We start from the raw sequence: 17,919 nt of genomic DNA on the forward strand, positions 1-17,919 counted from the left end.
TACTGCAACAGTTGTAAGTGTGAGAACTGGTTGTAGGTAATTTTTTCATTGCTGTTGTAACTTTGAATGGTCACTAAACAAATGGTCATGAGAGCTCCCTTTACAATATTATGTAGGAATAATCCTTTTAGTGGTTCAGTAAATGACTAAGGATATTGTAATGTGCCAAAGTGCTATAGTCTGTGCTTTAAAGTAAAATCTTTTAATACATATGAGATAATTGCCAAAAAAAGGATTTTTTTTAACTAACAGATGGTCAGCACAGAATTCAGTTAATGTGTTCTCTCCAAAACCACAGCATTTGAAAGATGGAAATTAACATTGTTCAAATTATGTCTTTATGAACAGAGCATTGTCCAAATAAATAAGATACTATCTTCTCACTTTCTTTTCTTTGATTTTTTTTTAAATCCAACTCCCAGTTGATCAAGTTTCATTATCAACAAATGAAATGGAAAAAAATCTGTTTCTGTATTATAATTTATAGTTCTTTTCCACAGTTTTTTCAATAATGTCACTTAGCTAGTAATCGTTGAATGAAAGTAGCAATCCAAAATAATAGAGGGTTGAGGAATCAGTTTAGATTGTGTGATGTAAAGAAATTCCAAATGGTATAATTTCCATGGAGAAAGCATGGAATCAAGATTTGGAAACAAATCAGTAGAAGACAATATATGTAGTTTGGGGTCAAATGTAGAATCCTTGATGCTCTCTGAGTTTGGTTGTTTGTATGCAGAGAATCAAGCAGGAAAGCATACCCTAATTAAGAAGCTGCTAAGGAGACAAACAATCACACAGAGAAACAACCAAGCACAAAACAATCCCCTAACCGAGCAACTGTCAAAGAGAAGACCACACCCCACCAACTCTGGCAGGGAAAGATAATGTATATAAACAGAGAACAAACACACTCACTAGCACTGATAATGTTAGTTAGCTGGATAATGAAACATCTGCAAGCAAGTAACCAAGCTGAAAGAGCACCAAGGGGTGGGTCACCAAGGGGTGGGTCTCCCTCCCTCCCTTTCTTTCTCTCTCTCTCCTTCTCCCTCTCCCTCCTAGTTCAGATTCTACTACGAATTTGAATATTAACATTTCTACTAGGGATATGGAGGTAAAAACCAGAAATGTTCTTTTAATAAAAAAATTAAAAATTAATACTATTAATTAATACTATTAAAAATAGTAACAATTCTCTTTTTGAAAACAATATCACTTTGTCAAAATTATTATAAAGGCAAGAAAATGATGCTTACATTGCACAATGTCCTAATTTTGCACTTCTGAGGATAGATAGTGAAGTTTTGGGGGTTGCTATATCTTCCTTGAAAATTAGGTTATTTTTCAGAATTTTTTCAGAACAAGGCAAAGACAACATTATTCTGATTTCTACCACCATTAAATCTTTGGTTAAAGCAGAATTATTTTGTAAATGTTCAGCATGTAAGTGGTAGGATGTCCAAAAATGTAAATGACAGAAAGGACTTCCAACTTTAAGGAAGCATGTGAAAAAGGCGTTTCTGCCTTCACATAGATTGGCAACTGTTTGTAGTGCTGAGCAGGTCATGATACACTGTTAACACCATGACTGTCACTATGGATTTTGTAGTATATTTGAAATGTATTTAAGACAATACTAACTAGAGCCAAATTATATAAACTGTTTTTATTTGGCTTCAAAATTATTTGAGGCAAATATATCAGAAAACACTGACCAATGGACCAGCAGACTGCACAATTTGGGTCCTTCTTGTCTGATATGCTATAGGTCCCATCAGTAGACCATATAGAACAGGGCTTTTCAACCGGTGGTATGCATACCACCTGTGGTACTTTGGCATGTGGCAGGTAGTATGAGACTGTCCTAGAGAAGTGTGGCGGGGGAGGCAAATGAGCTGAAGCGACCCAAACCTAAGGTAGAAGCAACTGCAGCTGCAGGACTATCGGGGCTCGGCAGTGCAGAGCTGGAGGTGGACTGAAGAAAAAGGGGGGAGGAGAGGAGAGGCTATAAAAGGAGGTGGTTTTGGCAGGAAAGGGGAAAAAAGACAACAGGGAAAGAGAAGGGGACGGAGAAGAAGCTGTGGAAGGAGAGCTCAGCGGGCTGGGAGGAAACAGGGACAGAGAAAAAGCAGCAGCTGTTGCTGGAAGAAAAAGTCCCCTGGTTTGTTTTGTCCAGCCAGGAGAATGCAATCAGCGTTGATGAAATGAAAAGCCAGCAGATGAGCATGTCGGAAAAGAGGTGGGTTTATTTAGTTCTGGATCAACTGGCAGCTTGATTGGGTTACCATAAGGATTTTTGTGCAGTTTTTACAGTGTTTGTAATTCAGAGGCTCCTTTGTGTGCTTTGGTTATTGGAATATTTTCTTCACAAAGGCTAGCAATGAGTCCAAAGTGTTCACTTCCATAGGTATAATCCCTTTAAACAAATGTAATTAGTTTTACCCCCTTATCTTGAGTCTGTCTGTGACTTTTAGAAAGTTTTCTTTGAAGGTAAACAGGCTTAATTTAAGGCTAAAATTGTTGGACCCTAGATGTCAGGTTGCAACATTGTGACATGTGACACACCTGAGGCAGCTTAAAGAACCTCCCCCCCCCAGAGTTTATGTGTTTCTTTATTCTGGGAGCTTTTGTGAGCCTTTCTTGCTTTGCACTTGATTCCTGTGTCTTTAAGGGTACAGGGAAGGGATTGGGGATGGGGTGCATTCTTACTACACTGTGAAGAAGAGCTCAGAAGGCAGGGAGGAAGGAGAGAAGAGGGAGAGAGGAAGAATGCCCGATCAGCTAGCTCAGGGGTCTACAAACTTAGCAACTTTAAGACCTGTGGACTTCAACTTTCAGAATTCCTCAACCAGCCATAATGGCTGAGGAATTCTGGGAGTTGAAGTCCACAAGTCTTAAAAGTGCCAAGTTTGAAGACGCCTGAGCTAGCTGGTAGTGGTGCATATTAATAAACATGGATAAATTCATCATACATTTTTCAGTGCAAAGGGAAAGTGATTCAGCAAAGGAACAGCCACTGAAGAAATTAAAACTGGTACTTCCCCCCCCTTTTTTTCTAGAGTTTGTAATATTTTATTAAATTATAGAATAAAATACAAAAAATACAAAAGCAAATAGTAGGACACAATGGGGAGGAAAATGGGGGGAAAAGTGAGGGCGAGAAAAGAAAAAGAACAGACTTCCTCTGTTGCAGCAGAAGGAAGCATTAACATTGAACCTCAACTTTTTACTTTTCCATAATATTATAAACTAGCTTTTTCTATAACAACAAATGAATCTAATCAGTAAAACCCAAAATCCTCTCCCTTGTTTTTTAGTCATCAAGTTTTTGATACCTTGCCAAGCACTGGTGGTACTCAAATATTGTCATATCCTAAAAATGGTACAATCTGTGAAAAGGTTGAAAAGCCCTAATATAGAATATCAAATGAGTCTATGTTTAGAGTCTAAGCTTCTAGAATAGTGGTTCTCAACCTATGGGTTGGGACCCCATTTGGGGTCGAACGACCATTTCACGGGGGTCGCCAAACAAGGCTGTCCGCCATTTTTTCCCCCATTTTCTTTGGCCACGTCCCTGGCACCCGGTGATGTATAAGTGGTTGGGGGTCACCACAACATGGGGAACTGTATTATGGGGTCGTGGCATTAGAAAGGTTGAGAACCACTGTTCTAGAACTACATCTTACCTGAAAGGGAGCTTGAGTTGTATATAGGTTTTCTACCTAATACATACTGTAAGGATTTGTTTCAGTTCTAGCAATTGCTGGAACAAGCTGTGTGCCTTGGAACTATCCATGGTCCTGCAAATTATATCTTGCCTTGCTGACAGTTGCTTATTTTGGCAGCCCTTCTCCACACTCCCTATTGCAGCCTTCTATAAACAAGAATCCTCTAGAGCAGGGGTATCAAACTGCTGGCCCACGGGCCGGTTTCATCATACCAAAGCTATGCCTACCTCATTGCTTGCAATGCAAAAAGAAACACGATATGTCGCAACACATCACATGATGTGGTGAGTTTGACACCCGTGCTCTAGAGACTTTCAGTTTATCAGAATAGTCGCCAGCCTGGACTACCAGGCTGGCGATTCAATCGGTTATAAACTTGATGGAAATTATAACTCAGTATGGGAAAGTTTCTGGTTTTAAGGTAAATAATAATAAGACTAAAATATTATCTAAAAATATGATTATGAAGGAAAAGGAAATGTTAGTTAAATTGACAGGTTTTGAAATTGTGAAAAAGGTTAAATATCTGGGAGTATATATTACAGCCTAATGTAAAATTGTATAAAAATAATTATGAGATATTATGGTTAAAAGTACAAAAGGACTTTCCAAAACAATTGGAAAAAATTACAATTATCCTTGTTGGGGAAAATTTCAGCTGTTAAAATGAATGTTCTACCAAAGTTTTTTTTGTTGTTTCAAATGATACCTATTTTGAAAAAAGATGCCAATTTGGATGAATGGCAGAAGGGTATTAATAAATTTATTTGGGCGGGGAAAAAACCAAGAATTAAATTTAAGATCTTACAAGATGCACAGGAAAGAGGAGGACTTAAGGCGCCTAATTTGAAATTATACTATGATGCGGTGGTTTTAACACTGGTTTTAGTGATTGGCTTAATTTAACAAATAAAAGTATACTTCACCTTGAGGAATGGGATTTATTATATGGGTGGCATGCATACTTAATTTATAACAAAAAAGTTAACCAGACTTTTAAATCTCATATTTTAAGAAGTGCTTTATTGCATGTCTGGAAGAAGTATTATTATAGGTTAAATTATAAAATACCAATCTGGGGGATTCCTGGACATGTGATAGAGGGGTATCTATAGGTGTGAATTTGGATAGGATTTCTTATAAGGAATTACTTAGATTGGTAGGGAATGATTGGCAATTAAAACCATTAGTTGAGTTAAAAGCAAGAAAATATTGTACAGTCTTGGCTTCAGTATAATCAATTGTTGGTTAGGTGGAAGTTAGATCAAAAGGTTGGTATTACCTTAATGGATAAGAATTTGGTAAAACAGATTAAAGATCAAAATCGAGCGCATATAAAGAGAATTTATAATGCTTTAATAGAATTGGATTCGGAAATGGATTTAGTTAAAGATTGTATGGTAAAATGGGCCCAAAATATTCAAGAACTGATTCCATTGGATATATGGGAGGTAATTTGGGTTAGAAATGTAAAATTTACCCAGGCCCAAAATTTAAGAGAAATTTTTACAAAATGTTTTATAGATGGCATCTGGATCCTAAAAAGTTGTCTTGTATGTATCCCAATTTACAGCCCAAATGTTGGAGATGTGGTAGCTTGGATGCTACTTATTTTCATATCTGGCGGACTTGTAGAAATATAAAAGCTTTTTGGATTAAGATTTGGTGGAACATTCAAAAGATTTTTAGGAGAAAGATAAAGTTTACCCCACAATTATTTTTATTGGGTGTTATTGTAGATTGTGATGCTAAAGAAATTAATTTGATGTTGAATTTGATAACAGCTGCAAGGTTATTGGTAGGGCAATATTGGAAGAAGGATTGCTTGCCTACTATAGAAGAATGGACGCTTAAAGTGTCAAATTTAGCAGAAATTGTGAAAATTTCTGCTTACTTGAAGGATCATTCACAAGAAAGATACATTTCGGTCTGGAGAAGATAGATAGATTATATTCAGAATAAATATGGGACTAAAAAGTTCCATTTAGTTTATGAGTAAATTTTAGAGTATTATTATTATTAATAGTTTATTATAGTTGAATTTTTATTAGTTTTATTTTTAATATTAGTATTGTTTAACAATTTGGATATTGTATTGTTTAATAATATATTATTATGTTTATTTTTATATTTATGTTAAAGGGGAGTTAAAGTGCATTATGGACTTGGTTATTTATATAGTTGGTTAATATTAGTTAGAGTTTGATTATTATATTTGTAACCCTGTACTCAGCTCTGGGAAGTGGGGGAGGGAGAGGGGGGTTTAGGGTGGGGGGGTTTTGGGGTGTATACTGTAATTTTTATAAAACTTTTCAATTAAAAAAAAAAGAAGTACCAGGCTGGGAATCAATGTTTATAGTTCCCCAGATGTTTTTTTTCTACTGCTTTTTATCTTCTACCCATATGTCTGCTCCCAGAAGATTTTATTCTGCCTCTGCAAGCCTCAAGCCACCAAAAGAATCTAGGAACCAGCAAGTGGGGATAACTCTCTTCTATGGTTGGAGTGTGAATAGTGTATTATTGTGGGATCAAAAACTGGAAGACCTACCCTTTCAGCCAATTTTTATTTTTCTTTGTCAAGGAGTGTCAAGTTCAATTCGCTACTTTAATTTCCACCTAAGGTAATATTGTAGAAGATATGCAGGTTTCTAAGACTGGCAAAGGTGATCTTGACTTAATAGAAATGCAGATATTACAACTGTGCACATAATCACAAAACTTTGAATCTAAAGAGCTACTAAAGCAGCACTAAAATATAATTTTAAAGCAGCAGAATATTAAAAACATCATCTTATAATATCTACCAATAAAAATAGAAAATCACAACCAATACCATAAAATGGTAGGTGAGGGTTAAGAGAGTGGAAAAAGTGCTTCAATCTTGTAATCCCCAATTTGCAAAGGAAAACAAAAGATTTACATTGAAGTTAAAATTTACTTTTCCTCCATCTCCATAATTTAAAATGGCAATATATTTAGTTTTACTTATTTTTTTGTCATCCTCTGACTTTTAAGAAGTTTTGTTCCCAAATTCGAAGTCCATTCAGACACTTTCTTTAGAATAGAGCTTCTCTGAACTATTATTTTTGGGGGGAAGATTTAATTGTATTTTTTTTAATAAAATCACATATAGAAAGTCTTTTGTTATACAATTCCAGGCATTGTTCTTTAGAAAAATGTTCTTTTCAATTTAGTGGGATTAATTCCCAGAAGAGTAGGCAGAAGCCTGCAGCCTTAAATCTGGTACAATTACATATAATAATAATATGATAACAGAGAAAAGTTTTATTAAATTAGTTATTGTTAATAGCAAATTCAGGATAAGGAATGGACAAACAGCTTGCTGTAATTTTTTTCTCTTTCTCTTCTCTCTTTCCATTCTCTACAGGACTAAAACTCATTTAGAACACAAATATTTGGGGAAGCTGATACAATAATTAATTAATAATGCATGCCATGTTGATTTAGCACATACAGCACCTCAGTCATAAACTAATTAGATTTTTAAAGTCCCATCTCCTGGGACTTTATCATGGGAATAGATTAGGCTAAGGAGTCATATATGTTCAAAAGGTTTTTTGCCACAATTATAGATCTGCTCCCTCTTTAATTAATCTCTTCATGTAATTCATAAAATCATAATATGAGTTACAATAGAAGTTTAACGCACTTCAGTATGTGTACATGTGCATACACAAATGCGCAAACACATATTTACTAGGTACCTTAGAAAGAATAATAATTACAAAAGATAGACGTTATTAGGAAATAATTCAAAATAATTTTGATATACCCCCCAATACTCTACTTAAATCTTTTTATTTTTCTCCTTTGTAACAACTAAAATAGGTACCACTTCTAATTACACTCAAATCCATTCACATAAAACCTTTGCATTTATATCCACAGAATGGCATACAGTACATACTAAATTTGTGCAGAAGAGACACATATCCGTTCACGCTCTCCCTATCTTGAGGATTTTGTTCCTAAATTCTTATTTCAAGATTGTTTTAAAGAGGCAGCAGTGCTTATAGCTGAATGAGACTGCAAATAGAGCTCAGAATATACAAGCTTTTTTAAAAAGTGAAGTCTTGAATCCTCTTAGATGCAAATGTAAATGGATAAAGATAGTAGCTGCAAACAAGAAAGGAATGAACAAATACCTTTTGAATTCTTCCATTAATATCCAGATAAATACACTTGGGCTGGTATGCTGATGAGCTGCATCCCATCTTCCTAAGATTTGCTACAGTGAGACTTGGGCTGTAAATCGTTGGATTAACTTTACAGCAGAAATAAGGTCCAGCCAACTGAAACTGAACCACTATTTCTAGATGCATAAGTCTCTTCACTCTTTCCCATTCTGCAGCCTCAAACTACAATCCTCCTTCTCAGATAGGCAGGCATTTCCCATCACTTTTCTACTCCTCCTTTCATTTTTTTTTTCATTGTTGTGAAAGAACGGGAGAGAGCCAAGCTCCAGACCCCGTCGCCAAGTGCCCTCTTAATTCCCATAGCAACTCTCGATGGCTTCAGAGCAAGGAGTTGTTCTGCAATCAATGTGCAATGGCTGTACAGAAAAAGTAGGGTTTGATTAGCCGAAAGTAGCACTTAACCTTCCGCAAATGATCGACATTTATTCCACCGTTGGTGTTAAGGATTTTTATTGTAAGGTTTCAGAATCCATTCTTTTAGCTGTCTGTCTAGACATAAGAGAAAAAGAGGATGGCATTCAATCACTGGATTTATTTTAAAGGCACCGTACAGCAGCACCTGAAATTATTAAAGTTAAAATCGAGTCTTTTATGCACACTTCTGCTTTAATGGCCGAGAAGGAAGGAAGGAATAAAGAATATACAAGAATATATATATATATATATATATATATATATATATATATATTTTCTGAGGTTTTCGCGGGTGTTTGTATGTAGGTCTTTGGTTGTTCGGGTTTTCTCCCGCGTAAAATTGGAAGTGTCTTGGCGACGTTTCGACGAAGTCCCATTCGTCATCTTCAGGCTGGTGTTTTCAGCTTCGTGCTTTGAGCAGCAAATGCCTAGACACTTCCAATTTTACGCGGGAGAAAACCCGAACAACCAAAGACCTACATATATATATATATATATATATATATATATATATTAAGTGCCATCTACTAAATTATAGTGGAATATAAACTGTTCAGCTGTAGGGTGATCTATGGCAGGGCTTTTCAACCTTTTTACCGATTGTACCACTTTTAGGATATGGCAATATTCGAGTACCACCTAGCAAGGTGTCAAAAACTTGATGACCAAAAAAAAAAAGCTGTTCAAAGTTGCAATTGCATTGAAATGACTTATGACCATTTTTCACACTTATGACCATTGCAGCATGCCCAGGGTCATGTGATTTATATTTGGATGCTTGGCAACTGATTCATATTTATAATGGTCACAGTGTTTCAGGGTCATGTGATCCCCTTCTGCAACCTTTTGATAAGCAAAGTCAATGGCAGAGCTGCTGGTGGCCAAGTGCTAAGGCGGGACTTCCTTTCCTCCCTCCCTTCCCTGCCTCCCTTTTTCTCATTCCCATTTCCTTCTGAAAGAAGAATTTGAACCCCCCTCCATATTTTCCCTCTTCCATATATTGATCAAACAAGGAAAGGCCTCCAGAGATAGAAAAGACAAGCTGCTGAGTGAACTAGCTTAAAAAGGCACATTCCCCTTTACGAATTAGCTTCTGGCTAGAAAGGAAAGTAAGGAGCGCAGCCACCACTTAAGGAAGAAAAAAAATGTAAGTATTGGCTGCGGCTAAGGCAACCTCCCCAAATGGCTCCATTCCTAAGTAAAGGAATGCTACAGGCAAAATCCATTCAGGAGAAAAATACTTCAAAATACCTTGCAGTAAAACTTACAGCTAACAACAGCAGAGCAATAGAAGCTAACAGGAGACATCAGCCAAATAGAAATTGCCAAACACTCCTTAAGAACACAAAGTCCTCATTGCACAAATCCCAGAACTTCAAAGTCACAAAAGCACATAAGAATCCTTCCACTCTCCATCTCCTTCCCTCCTCCGTGCCTCACCTCCAGCCATTGCTGCCTTTTTTCATTCCTCTTGGAGGGCAACCCCCCCCTGCTGCATTTGTTGCCTGTTTGCTGCTGCCAGCACAGGTGGCTGCCACAACAGCTGTTGATCGGCTCATGGCCAGCCTGCTTGATCTCCTCTCCCCCCACCCTCCCCCTCCTCCTTCTTCCCCCCCTTCAGTGCAGCTGACTCTGCCTCCTCCCAAGGCTTCTGCTTTTTCTCTCTTTCCCTCTCCTGCCCAAACTGCCTTCTTTTATAGGCTCTCCACCCCCCTCCTCCTTTCTCATGGGGGAGAGTGAGCCAGAAGTGAGCCTGGGGCCTTTGCAGAGGACTCTCTCACTGTAAGTCCTTGCCTGTGCTGGCTCTTTCCCTCCCCCACTACACTTGGCTAGGCAGGGCTGCGTACCACCTGCCACTCATTAATGTACCATGAGTGGTACACGTACCACCGATTGAAAAGCCCTGATCTATGGGATAATGTTTCTAATTTTTGATGGAGCAGAATAATCCCACAAGGCTGACATTAAAGAATTAAAAGAAATAGAATAATTTATTTTCAGAACTCAGCTTGGTTGAATAGACCAATATATCATGACCAAATGATTTCAAGATTCATTGAGACTACAAATCTCAGCCAGCATGTTATAGTTCTAACACATCTGGAAAGATCCAAGTTTGATATAAAGAATGTTCACCTAGCTTTCACTGAAAGTGGCCTGCTATTCATTAAGTAATGTATTGCAGTATAATTTGTTTGCACAGTAATTTTTTTAGGGATGAATAAATTGATTACAAGTGAACAAATAATACTCCTGGGATGGAAACAATTCCAGTGTTGATATTCTTTTCATTTTTTATACTGCCTTGAATCACTCTTATGGATTGTAACAAAAATGGTGGAATCCATAATTCACAATAATGGCACAATGTCCCTAGTAATTTTTTTTTTGCTTTAAATTTTTATGAATCAATCACTCATGAAATTCAGGTAGCACATTTAAGCAAAAATAATGATCACCACAACAACAGTTGTCATAAAGAAGCTCAGACATTTCTATTAATCTATGCAAATCCAGAGTGGATAATTGTAATTCACATCACATAAATTTAGCAACATCTGGAGTGCCTTCCCTGCTTATCATGCAAGGCTTTAATCTGCAAACCTATATAGGAGAAATAAGCATCACTGAAATTATGGTATCTACTGACGAGATTAGAATTGCGCAATAAATTAGGATTTACTTATTTTTTTCAATTCAGAGCAGAACAATTCATTTTTCCACCAAATAAGACTAAAAATAGTATTCCACTGGGTCACTAAATCTTTTTTCAGTAGCAAGTTGAAATTTCCAGGCTTTATTTCATATAGAAGAAACAGAGAACATGGTGATAATGACGATGATTCGTTCTCTGAGGTAAGACCAAGTCCAATGTCATTGTCCAAACCTATAATTAACAAGTATATAACTACAGAAAGTATATACTGTAAACGCAGGCATCATTACATTGATTTTCTTGAAAAGGATCTGGATTTTTCCTATGCAGGCTGGATTGAATCCTTGATACCTGTTGCTCCTGACATCTGGAAGACAATGGGGTTGGGAAGATCTGACTTGGGAGACAACAAATGTTATGTCCGTGCTTCTTCAATATCTCTCTGGTGTAAAGGCAGGAATACAGAAAGTTCATAAACAGTTAATATAAGTGAAGTTACATTATAATCCTAATGTTCATTGTAGATTTGATGATAATCTCTAATTTTACAAAAAAATCTAATCTCTACGCTAACTTCATAAGCTATTCTCATATCACTCACCCCAAACACAGAAGAGATTTGGAGCGGGGCCTTACTTTTTAGCACATAGCTCAATTGATTTGAGTTAATCCTATTCTGATTAGAAACAACTCACTCATTTTAAAAATAAAAACTTGTAAAGAACCTTGACATATTACATTATTTTTCTTACCTAATACACAACTTTCTTTTCACTGCAGATTGATCCCTATCTTTTTATTTTTCCCTTGAGCCTTTTGTTTCTCTTTGCAATCTTCAATTTATTTTCTTTTACTGAGCAGTCATATGTCAACCAGAAAATATATTAAGATGCTATTGCATACTTCTGGATGATGATTTATTGCATTCTTGCTCTTTAAAGTGCTATGCCTTTGAAGTGTTTGAAAGCAGCTGGACCCTTTGGCAGAACATAATAAATGCTTAAACTCACTGTGTTATTCAAATTTGTACAAAGGCCACAAGCTTCAGGAACAAGTAAACAGTAAACAGAAAAATAAAGAGCAAAAGGAATGGAGATGCAAACATACTTTCCACTTTAGAGAGATGAAAGAAGGAACATGGATTATTTGAACAATGATTCCAGGAAACTCAAATGTGTCAAAGCATAGAATCACCTGTTGTGTCAAGTATACAACAATCTCTCACAGTCATTCTTTTCCCAATTTCTTTTTCTCTATATGCTTCTTTCTTCAGTATTTCTTTAACTAGTCTACTCTGCTTCAATGTTCAGCTCTTCTTCAATTTTGCCTTATTCACTACTTTGGTTCTTTTTCCTGGATCCTGCTGTTTCTGTTCAACTGAAACACAATAGTCAATTTCCAGAGGGAGAGCTGGGGAACTCTTACACACTTAATCTTTCCATTAAATAAAAGCACTTGAATCCTCTTGATTTAAGAACATCTGAGGAGATGAAGATCACAGTCTTTTGGGTAGACATATTCCAACTTGGAAAGACTTGGCTTATTAACTCTAAGTTCTTTTCTTAAGCAATTTTTAAATGTAATCTCTGTTTGATCTGTACCACCCTCTGGTGGCAATCATGACCACTGCAGGAGCAATTGTCTTCCATGTTTCCTAGTAGCTTTCCCATTTTTGCAAAGAGAACAAATTCTTTTAATTATTTTGCCTCTTGGCTTTTATCGAGGAACCTCCTGTGAGTATTCTTCCTTTTGTTCAGCCTTGTCTTTTTGTTCATTGTTCCTATTTTCATGCAGAAATCCAAACAAATGTTTTATACTAATGTTTCTTATAAGAAGTTGGGAGTAGAGCAGTTTAGTTTCTCATAGGAACCCTTCTTGGAAGTGAGGAGGACAGACCACAGATGCATTAAAGGTGGAGTCTTAAAGTATAGAGGAACTCTGAGAGAAGACTTCTGAAAAGAAACTTGGCACAACTTAATGGATATCTGTAATGGCAATTAAGATTGCTCTGTCTTTTGATTTGTGGTTTAAGTTAGGAAGAATATATAGACTGACAAACCTGAGTTAAATTGGACAGTGTTTGAATTCTTGTTAATTGAAGAATTGCTCAAAGATTGCTGAAGATAAAAAGATGGATGTGCTATGAGATTCATCTACCCAATACAAATACTTCTAGTGGAGTAAAGAATGCAGAAGATCAAAGGTTACCAGCCTGAGGAATGCCAGCTGTCAGCCTGACTCAGAGGAAAATTACAACCAGTATCTATAGGCACTTCCTTAACCTCAAATAAGGAAATATGTAGGGCAGTGATGGCGAACCTTTTAGAGACCGAGTGCCCAAACTGCAACCCCAAACCCACTTATGTATCATCGAGTGCCAGGTGGGTGTGGCCTATTGGGTGGGCGTGGCCCATTGGGTGGGCATGGCTGCAGTGGTAACGGCAGACTGGGTGGGACTAAAAGATTTAATCAATCAATTCCAACTTTGCGAGATCTCCCCCCTCACAAGAAGTTGAAATCGATTGAACTTTTTTTTTTCCACATGGTGGCAGAGGCCTAAAGTGAAAAGGTTTTATAAAACCCAGCTGAAGGCCTACGATTTGGGCAATGGTGCGCATGCCCACAGAGATGGCTGTGTGTGCCACCTGTGGCACACGTGCCATAGGCTCGCCACCATGGATGTAGGGCATAGAAATAAAGGAATGCCTACATATAAACTCCATTTTGTAGTGTATACATGTCCAGCTAGAAAACATTTATGCTACATGATACTCAGGAGTAAAACAAAAATCATTTGTATAGTCTCATAACTTTAAGCTCCTGAACAGCTGGGGAAAAGGTAGAGAGTGAAAATCATCTTAGCTGATATGACTGTAAATTATCTTGCAAGGCTTGGATGTGAAATCAAAACAGATGAATAGCTGCCATCTGCTTAATAAAGTTGAAAAAAGTCTGAAATTATTTTATACTGAGTTTTGATCAAATCCTGAAAACCCACAAGAACCCCCTGTGACAAAGCTGATGGGAAATATTTCCTTCTCAATATAAATGAATATATGGAGGGAAAAGAATCCCAACTTCCCAATTCCATCCCTATCCCCCATTGTAATAAAATGATTGGATAAGACACATATAAATAAATGTGTGTTTTCTTCCCGGGGAATCAGCTGTACCATCTATTTCATATTTGGGGTTAGTAGTGGCAGCTGCATTTACTAAGAAGGAAAGGCCACAGTAATCAGGAGAGGAAAATTGTATAATCTCAGGTCCATTTTTACTCTAACTATTCCAGTCTTCAGGTTTTCTATCAACTTGATCTTTTCATTATATGACATCAAGTAGGTATTGTCTCTTAGCAACCATATAGTTTGGCTTTCTGTAAGATGATCTGTTCCCAATCTGGCCTTTCATATTCTCCAATGATGCATTCATTACTGTTGTAATTGAGTTCATCCACCTTGTTGCTCTTTGTTCTCTTCTCCTGCATTGTAAAGAGCTCCATTGTGAAGAAACCCAGTGGATTAAATATGTTGGACAGTGAGACAGATCAACTGGCATTAAACAGTTAAAGGACACAAGTAAGTAAATAAGTAATTTAATAATTGCATACTGTTTTGTCCTTTTCAAAACGCACTAATAAACAAGAATCAAATCAGTCAAATGCATTCAGGGCAGTTCTAAGGTTTCACAGAGAAATATATAATGAAGGATTCTTGCAAATGTATTGTCATGAAAATATGAGTTTTTACACCATTCAAATTGGATGCTGGGGCAGTTCTGCATAAACAAAATGAGGGGGAAAGTCCCAGCAAGCCCATTGCAGAGGCCATCTAAATAAATCTCCCACATATATCAAATTTATGTCAACAATATCAACTAGTAAATTTGTTCAGCATTTATGAATTTACTTTATAATGTTTTCCTCAAATTAAAAATACCTATGGGAGAGAATAAATACAACAGCTGCAGTAACTATTGAATATTACTTTCAAATCCATTTCCACTTCAATCAGTTTCAAAAATCAAGCAGCCTAACAGATATTATCATTCTGAAATGCCTTGAAAGTTCTGTTAATGCAAGTTACTTGCCTCTAATTAGTAATCAGCTATAAAAATATTCAAGTTCAATATTTAATTGTACAACGAGAGATATTAATAACAATAGAAAAAGTTGAATATTTTGAACAGGAATTATTGTATATTCAACAGTCGTTTTTTTTTTTAAACAAAAAGTAAACATGACATAACAGGACAGACATCTGAGTCCACATTTTGCTCATTTTTACCACATTACAAAAAAGTATCCAGAGTTAATTTATTCCCCTCACTTTTTGTCTTCAATCTCTATATTCTCTCAAAACATAAAAGCAATCATGTAGTATAATATTTTGACAAAGTGAAGATAAAGGCACTTTTCTTTGGCTCAGTTCTGCTATGTAGAATAGCTAGGAGATCCTTTGTTTCATATTGTTACATTCCCGATGCTAATGTGCAAAGTTAAGAGGGGAGGTGCAAAAGAGTCAAAATTCTGATGTCTAAAAATAACCGTATAAGCTTTTCAGGAAATGCGATTTGCATGCAAATATTATTTCCAGGGATATCAGCAATCCAAAGAAAGATGTGCAATGACTTTTATATAGCAGCTTTCCTCTCAGAAGGATCAAGTAGGATTTCTGGATTAACCTCTTCAAAAACAATTGTTTTAAATAAATCTCTTGCCTAAAAGTTAGTGTTCCTTAAACCTACAAAAGAATGGAAGTATTAGAAAGTGAAAAACAAGAAATCTTATAAATTAAATTTATATATGTATATAAAGAAGGATGTATAGATGTTTAGGTTTCTCATATCAGGGTGACCACTACATAGGAACAGATATACAGGTAGTCCTTAATTTACAGCCATTCATTTAGTGACTGCTTGAAGTTATAACAGCACTGAAAAAAGTGACATAACCATTTTGTTTTACACTTACGACCATTGCAGCATCTCCATGGTCACGTGATCAAAATTCAGGTGCTTGGCAACTGGCATGCATTTATGACAGTTACACTGTCCTGGGGTCATATGATCACCATTTGTACCTTCCAACTTAGAATGGGACAACTTGTCGCAGACAACTTGCTATAGCCATCTCACTATGCCCAATCTGGCGTGGCCATCTTGCTGCAGAACAACTCACCTCAGGATAGTTCCACATGGGATAACTCAAATGTGATAAATGTTATCTGCCGCAATTTCTTTAATATTATTTCCATTGACCAAAATGAAAATAATGTAGAAGAAGCAATGGAGGACAACATTTCTTGTGATGAGTCATCCTGCATGGATTGGCGAGTTGTCCCCCGCCAGATGGGCCACGGTGAGATGGCCGTGATGAGTTGTCCTAGACCCTTCCCTTCCCAAACGATCAAAGTCAATGAAGGACGTCAGATTCACTTAATGACCACATGATCCACTTAATATCTGCAGTGATTTGCTTAACAACTGTGGGGAAAAAAGGTTATAAAATGGGACAAAACTCACTGAATAACTGCTTTGCTTAGCAATGGAAATTTTTTGGCTAAATTGTGATCGTAAGTTGAGGACTAGTGTCCAGAGCTTTGCACCTTGTACTATATACTAGAGGTCCCCAACCTTTGGGGCACCAAGGACCAGTTCCGTGGAGAGAGGTTTTTCCACGGACCGGAGGGGGTGTGATTTTGTGTGCTGCCTGCATCTTGTGGATGGGGCTTTGCTTGTTTATGTGGCCCGGTTGCTGGCATGCCACGGCCTGGTACTGGTCCATGGGGACCCCTGCTATATACAGTAGGGCTACAATTACCTTTTCTTAAACAAAAGAGCACACAAAATAGAGAGCTGTTATTCTACCCATATACTTAGCTATTACTGAGTTAAAAGCAGCAATAGAATTTAAAAGATATTTAAATCACAGCTCCAGAAATTTAAAACAAATATGGATACCTTAATAAAGTTAAAACAATTAAAAATAAAAAGGAAATAAAAGAAAAAATTGAACCTATTTACAGGAGAACTGTAGCAACTACTTTTTAAAAATGTACATCATTTTTACACTTCTTTTTGTAAAAGAGGTGAGAAATTTGTGGCTGAATACAATTCTCAGCAGTGCACCCAGTATAAGGCCTCTGCTGAAGATACGTCACAGGCTGTTCTGACTGAGAAGCAGAATTCCAAATAACAAAAAGGGAAAAAGTGGTAACAATACTCTATGAAAAGATACACAATCAAAAATTAATGTTAAGCATGCCAGATTTTTTTTTTTTTTACCATACAGAAACTTACAAGGTCTGGTCAAGACTACATCGAAGTTCCTTTCGTATAAGGCGGAGTAAAAACTGTAAAAATATTTTAAAAATAATTAACTGTAAAATGTCAAGAACAACAAGAAACAACCCCCCCCCAATTAATGACATCAATTCTTCATCTAAATAGTGATTTTCTGAATGTTAACAAAACAGAGAAGACTCTTGTCGCTAATTCTTCATTCCAATCTTTAAAGAAAGGCATTTGACCACCTGGGTGTGTGAGAAACTGAAAGGAAGTGGCAGCACATTCAGAAAACAAATCTTGGGAACTTAGCAAGATTTAATGCAAAATAATAGCAATGAAGAAATAGAAGTAGCACATTACACTTTAATGTCAGATTTCCATTTTTAGCATAAGATTTCACATGACCTAACTTGCAAGATTTTATAAATCTTAAATTTAAATAAATTTAAATTTCAGTACTGAACTTATAAATGATTCCTAGTAACTCGCTGATGGACATTTCAGGTTTATCTCCTTCTGATCAAAATGGAGAAATTTAGAACAACCTTCAGACTTATTTCAGTAAATCCAATAAGAATAAAACTACGGTCTAACAATGCAGCAGCATAAGATCACT

General features: G+C 36.5%; 2 protein-coding genes across 5 annotated transcripts in view; both read right to left on the minus strand.

The window, feature by feature from the left end:
* PDE9A (phosphodiesterase 9A) overlaps positions 1-8,139 on the minus strand; it is a 79,839-nt gene extending 71,700 nt beyond the window's left edge. The window contains exon 1 of the mRNA XM_039368901.1: positions 7,895-8,139. Within this exon, the coding sequence (XP_039224835.1) occupies positions 7,895-8,071 (177 nt within the window). The 5' untranslated portion in view covers positions 8,072-8,139. The remainder of the gene's footprint in view (positions 1-7,894) is intronic.
* A 2,600-nt stretch (positions 8,140-10,739) lies between these two features.
* The window catches only part of SLC37A1 (solute carrier family 37 member 1), a 33,901-nt gene continuing 26,721 nt past the window's right edge, over positions 10,740-17,919 (minus strand). For 3 of the 4 annotated variants that reach the window (XM_039368815.1, XM_039368807.1, XM_039368823.1), the window contains exons 19-20: positions 17,316-17,368; positions 10,740-11,457 (exon numbers count right to left, since the gene is read on the minus strand). In XM_039368815.1, the coding sequence (XP_039224749.1) occupies positions 11,268-11,457; positions 17,316-17,368 (243 nt within the window). In that variant the 3' untranslated portion in view covers positions 10,740-11,267. Of the gene's footprint in view, positions 11,458-14,594; positions 15,758-17,315; positions 17,369-17,919 lie in introns of those variants that run through there. The other variant, XM_039368833.1, reaches the window with a different exon arrangement.

This window comes from Crotalus tigris, unplaced genomic scaffold (genome assembly GCF_016545835.1).
Source record: "Crotalus tigris isolate CLP2741 ecotype Arizona unplaced genomic scaffold, ASM1654583v1 scf7180000017601.7605149639:7615979, whole genome shotgun sequence".
In the NCBI taxonomy this organism is placed as follows: domain Eukaryota; kingdom Metazoa; phylum Chordata; class Lepidosauria; order Squamata; family Viperidae; genus Crotalus; species Crotalus tigris.